This window comes from Rana temporaria, chromosome 4 (genome assembly GCF_905171775.1).
Source record: "Rana temporaria chromosome 4, aRanTem1.1, whole genome shotgun sequence".
In the NCBI taxonomy this organism is placed as follows: domain Eukaryota; kingdom Metazoa; phylum Chordata; class Amphibia; order Anura; family Ranidae; genus Rana; species Rana temporaria.
The window spans coordinates 209,971,601-209,977,600 of NC_053492.1; the positions used below are offsets into that span (position 1 = coordinate 209,971,601).

General features: G+C 36.9%; 1 protein-coding gene across 2 annotated transcripts in view; it reads left to right on the forward strand.

Annotated features, from left to right (window-relative positions):
* Positions 1 to 4,595, forward strand: part of MYOM2 (myomesin 2) — a 218,157-nt gene extending 213,562 nt beyond the window's left edge. For both annotated transcript variants that reach the window (XM_040349806.1, XM_040349807.1), the window contains one exon: positions 3,265 to 4,595. In XM_040349806.1, coding sequence (XP_040205740.1) covers positions 3,265 to 3,648 — 384 coding nt within the window. In that variant the 3' untranslated portion in view covers positions 3,649 to 4,595. The remainder of the gene's footprint in view (positions 1 to 3,264) is intronic.
* Positions 4,596 to 6,000: the final 1,405 nt, after the last annotated feature.

Genomic DNA, 6,000 nt, shown 5'->3' on the forward strand with positions numbered 1-6,000 from the left:
TTGACATCACCCCCTCATTAATTAGACCCGATCAAGTAGGATTCGTTAAAGGTAGACAAGCTCCCGATAGCACTAGAAGAATGCTGAATATTATTAACAGAATACATAATGATCGAATGCCCGCCCTACTTTTAACACTTGATGCAGAAAAAGCATTCGACAGAATGCACTGGGGATATATTTCACACACTTTATCTAAATTTGGCCTTGAAGGATTTATACACTCTGCTATTATGGCATTATATACTCATCCCACTGCTAAAGTTTTTTCCTCAGGTATGCTTTCTAGAACTTTCACACTAACCAACGGGACCAGACAAGGGTGCCCTTTATCCCCACTGATTTTTTCCCTTGCAATAGAACCCCTAGCGGAATATATTCGCTCTTCCCCAGATATCAAAGGCATTGCGATTGGTCAGGATGAACACAAGTTGGGCCTTTTCGCTGATGACATTATACTGACTCTGGCCGATCCTGAATTATCCTTACCTTCAGTAATTAATGCACTAGAAACATTTAAGGAAGTCTCATACTACAAAATCAACATAAATAAATGTTACATATTACCCATAAATATCCCTACTCCATTAACAGTCAGCCTTAAATCAAAGTTTGGATTCATATGGAATAACAACTCGTTAGAGTACTTAGGAATTCGACTTGCACCACTGCCAGCCAAAATTTATGATGTTAACTTCCCCCCCCTCATAGAACAAATTAGTGGCGACCTATCGAAAATGCAGAAAATTCAATTATCATGGGTCGGGAAAATAGCTGCATTCAAAATGCAAACATTACCAAAGATCATATATTACTTTAGATGCCTTCCTATCCCAATTCCGGCTAAATTCTTCAAGCAACTAAACATTAAACTGAGATTTATTTGGAATAAAAAAAAAAACAAGGGTAGCCTTTTTCATTCTTACCTCCATTACGGCTCATGGTGGTATGAACTTACCTGACATCAGGAATTACTATTATGCAGCAATACTAGATCAAATGAAATATTGGTTCTCCCCCCAGAAAGATAAACTATGGTTGAACATAGAACAAGATTCTACCAAGGCCTCCGATTTATACACCCTAGCATTAGCTAATATTGTACTCCCAAAAGTAGTCAATCCCAATCTATTAAGTATTAAGGCCACACTATTTGCATGGAAACACATACTTTCTAAATCTAGACATTTAGGAAATAAATCTAAATTATACCTCCCTACAGAAATGATTAACTACTGCAAAATCCATATGTCAGTAGACGATTGGATCAAACAGGGATATTATCTTTACGTTAACCTCCCCCTGAATTATAAAAATGTCACTTTGTGCAAGCTGGGAAGGTGTAAGCGTCTGAGGGATTTTAACCCGGAAAATACGATAGAGATACCATTGTTAATCTGGGATTATTTATCCCAACAAAGGGATTACGTTAAAAAAGGTATTTCATACTTCTATAACATACTTTCATCCCAGCCAGTTGAAAAAAACGCTCATATGATAAAATGGGAAAAAAACTTAGACGTATCCTTTTCCTGGGATCAATGGAAAAAATCATTCCAGACAATTAAAAATGCATCTTCATGCATCGAACATTTGGATAACGCCCAAAAAATTACCAATAGATGCTATCTAACTCCCTACAGGCTATCTAAAATCTACCCTACAATGTCCGACATTTGTTGGAGGTGCAAAGAACAAACTGGAAACCTCCTACACACTCTTTGGAGTTGCAAATCACTGAGAAGCTTTTGGAACTCAATATCATCCTTCATAGCAGATTTCACAGGCAACCTGCTTACGCTTACACCTGCCTCAGCTTTACTGGGCATTGACCTGGAGATATACCCTACCATTTATAGAACTGTCGTGACCCATATCTTGATAGCCTCGAGACTAACTGTTGCTAAACTATGGAAATCCACAGAAGCACCTAATATTTCCACGGTTATAAATAGAGTGAATACCCAAGCTCAATTCGAGCTGATGCTAGCTTATAAAAACCACACAATCCCCTCTTTTAGGAAAAAATGGAAAACATGGCTAACACATCATAGAGCCTCCACCTATTTAAAAGATTGCAATATTTATTTTCTACTTGAGTTTTTGAAAACATTTATGCTTAGTATTAAGCAGTATGCAGGTGTAGAGCAATGAATATTTTATTAGTTTATAGTGGATATTTTGTTTGTATTTATTTTACTTTTATTTTTATCTTTATTTATTTATTTTTACTCTTTCTATAGTACAGGCTGTACCATTACTTATCGTGATGTCCTTCCAGTCCTACAGTTAGAACCCAGTTGGGGTAGACTGGTCTAGGTCATCAAGGCCCGTACCATGTTTACAAGCACAGCCTTTACAGATCTGATTATATCTCTGCTGTTTTGTTTGTACTGCAACTCTGTCATTTATGCTTTTGCTGTATGTATGTACTATTTTATTGATATAATAAAAAATTTATAGTTGGAAAAAAAATAAAAAATAAAAACGGCATAAACACAGCATGTAAGTAAAAGACTTCCAGTCTCGGCCACGACCGGAAGTGACATCACCACGACTCTGTCTCCCTGACGCGTTGCGTTACTGTCAACGTGACTTTCTCAAAGGGTGTCCCAAGCCAGACAGACAGATGCTTATTTATTTACATATTTGCACATTTGCTTAACTACGCAATTCTCTGCACAGGAATTAATTGGGCACAGATTATGATTTTTTTGCACTTTATTATATTTATGTTTTTATTTGTATTTGCCTATTTGCACATTTGCACAGGAAAATTGGGCACACGTTTAATTGGATTCATAATTTATTGTATTGCACTTATTGCTGATTTGCACAGGATCATTTGGCACGTTATAATTTATATATAATTTACTATATAGTTTGATTTAGTAAGCGCCACCTTTACTCCCTTTTTTTATTGCTTTTAGTGTGTGAACACCTCATTGGTGGCTGCTGCTTTTTATTAGTTTTTAGAGTTAGCTTTTTACCCTTGTGGTTTGCGCATTAGTTACCCCTTTTATCATAGTTCATATGTGTATTTATCTGTTTGCCTTGAGTTCAGTTTTAAGGGAGAATCAGATGAATAATTATCAGGTCATCTAGTTAAATTAAATGTTTAATATCCCTAATAATAATAATAATAATGATAATAATAATAATAATAATAATAATAATAATAATAATAATAATAATAATAATAATAATAACAATAATAATAATAATAATAATAAAAATAATAATACAATTTTGTTGCATTTTCAGACATTGAATCTTACTTGCACGGTCTTTGGAAACCCTGATCCAGAAGTGACATGGCTGAAGAATGACAGGGATCTTGAGATAACTGACCATTTTCTATCCACACTTGACAATGGAAAGTATGCCAGCCTTACAATAAAAGATGTGTCCTCAGATGACTCTGGAAAATATGGCATTAATGTTAGAAACAAGTATGGTGGCGAAACAGTGGATATTACTGTAAGTGTATACAAATATGGTGAAGACTTACCGGAAGTTAAACCTACTCAGATGTCTAAACCTGCACCTTCACATGCACATGCACCTGCACCTGCTTCTGCTCCTGCACCTGCACCCGAGAAAGCTAAGCCAGCAGCCCCCAGAGCAGGAAGGACAACTAGAAAGTAAATCTGTCAGAATACATTAGATCAAAGTATATCTACCTGGTTGACAGTATTAGTTTTGCTACATGTTTATAAAGCAGACCCGCTGGCTTTGTGCTCTTGTAATGTTCTACTTTTTAAAATAAAGCTATAATCACTCTGGAGAAAAGTAACAATGTTAAAAAGACCATACATATACTAGATATAACTTCAATTAAATTCTTAAATCTTTTGGATTAAGCTAAAGCCTTTAAAACAGGTCTACTTAATAAACCAAAGGTCTCTATGCCTGAATGTTAGACAACTGTAACTTGTAATATATTAATATCCTCAAATCCAAGTTAATTACATATTTGGCTTATAATATAATTTGTATTTTTAAAAGACATGACATACACTTCAGTTGCCAAAATGCTACCAGTATGATTCATTAAGTCATAATAGCAAGCTTCACACGCCCTGATGCTATTTGCCATTGAATTACACAGTTGGCAGGAAATAAATCCTGACCCTCTGGAGGTAGTTTAAAAGTTTTGTAGTTTACTGATATTAACAGTCCAGCAAGAGAAAAACAAGCGTCAACTTAATTGCAGTTTTGTCTACGAGAAAACTTTATAATCTTCTCCTCAGCCACCCAATGTGTATGTTCTCAAAGAGGATTTAATTCAAAGGTTTAATTTATTCTTATCTGGTCTTAGTTTAATATAAAGCAGTGAAAAGCAGCACACAGCTTCCATGGAGTTTGGAAAACAAGCATAGCCCATAGCTAAGCTTACCAGATGTGTTATTGTCATATCAACCAGTACAAATATCAGATTATGTCTATGTATGCATCATTGGAAATTAAACATTTCCCTGTAATGCAGTGTCACTTGGCCATATTGGAATCACCTAATGTTGTTTTCCTTGCTTTGTGCTAATAAACTTAAATAGACACCTGTGCCTTTTCTGCATTAAATCACTTTTATTTTCCTTGTCTTGTCCTTTTCTCACTCATGCATGCTAATGTTCTACTTTGCACATCTATTGGGCACCCTTACTATGCACTTTACTTACAAATGATCTCATTTTTTATGCTAGATAAATATGACTTGAAGGGCTACTATACCAGAAATCAAAATAATGATGTTATGAGCATTAGAGCTACTGCTAGCATTCACACTTACACATTTAAATCTTCCAATATCAGAAGCTGAATTATTTTACATTTATGTAAGCCTGCTGTGTGGATTCTTGATTTTTATTAGATTCCAGTGGATGCAAAAAAACAAAAACAAACAAAAGAAGCAAATTCTCAGCTGATAGTGTTCTACTAAAGGAAAACAAAAAAGGGTATCCACTGGTGTTGAAAAAACACTTTGGTTTTAAATTATCTTGTTGTTATTCTCTCCTAAGCCTTAAAGTGTAAGGCCCCATACACACGGGAGGATTTATCCGCGGATACGGTCCAGCGGACCGTTTCCACGGATAAATCCTCTCGAGGATTTCCGCGGATTTCTATGCGATGGAGTGTACTCACCATCGCATGGAAATCTGCGCTGAAATCCTCTGGCGATGACGTGTCGCGCCGTCGCCGCGATTATGACGTGGCGACGTGCGCGACGCTGTCATATAAGGAATTCCACGCATGCGTCGAATCATTACGACGCATGCGGGGGATCCCTTCGGACGGATGGATCCGGTGAGTCTATACAGACCAGCGGATCCATCCGTTGGGATGGATTCCAGCGGATAGATTTGTTTAGCATGTCAGCAAATATTCGATCTGCTGGAATCCATCCCAGGGGAAAAATATCCGCGGAAAAATATCCGCTGGAGTGTACACACCATAGGATCTATCCGCTGAAACCCATTCGCTGGGATTTTTCAGCGGATGGATTCTATCGTGTGTATGGGGCCTTAGTGTTTTCAGCCAAGGAAGCTGCCATCTTTGCCTCTGTTTAATCTACAACTGCCATGATGCTGCACATGTGATCAGTTATGACACCAGCCATTGGATGGTTTGAAACTGTTTTATGGATGGGGTTACTTCCGCTCTAAAGGATAAGTTCACCTTTCTAAAGACCATAATAAAGTTACATTTTTTACAGGTAAAAAAATGTGACTTTATTATTTTTTATTAAGAGCCTGTGAAACATTAAAACTCACAATCAGCAGATTGCAGGTGCAATGTCAGGCTGCTGCAGACCATCTGTGTAGCTGTCTGCCTGTACCTCATATGGGCAGGCAGTTACTGAATGACAGGAAGAATCAATTAACTGCTAGAGTGCTCACCAGTGCCCTGGTAGTTTATTGAGAAAGACGAGCCATCAGCCACAAAAACTGTTGGTTGTTGTAGTTCATTCAGTAACAGAACTCTGTGAATGAATGATGCTGT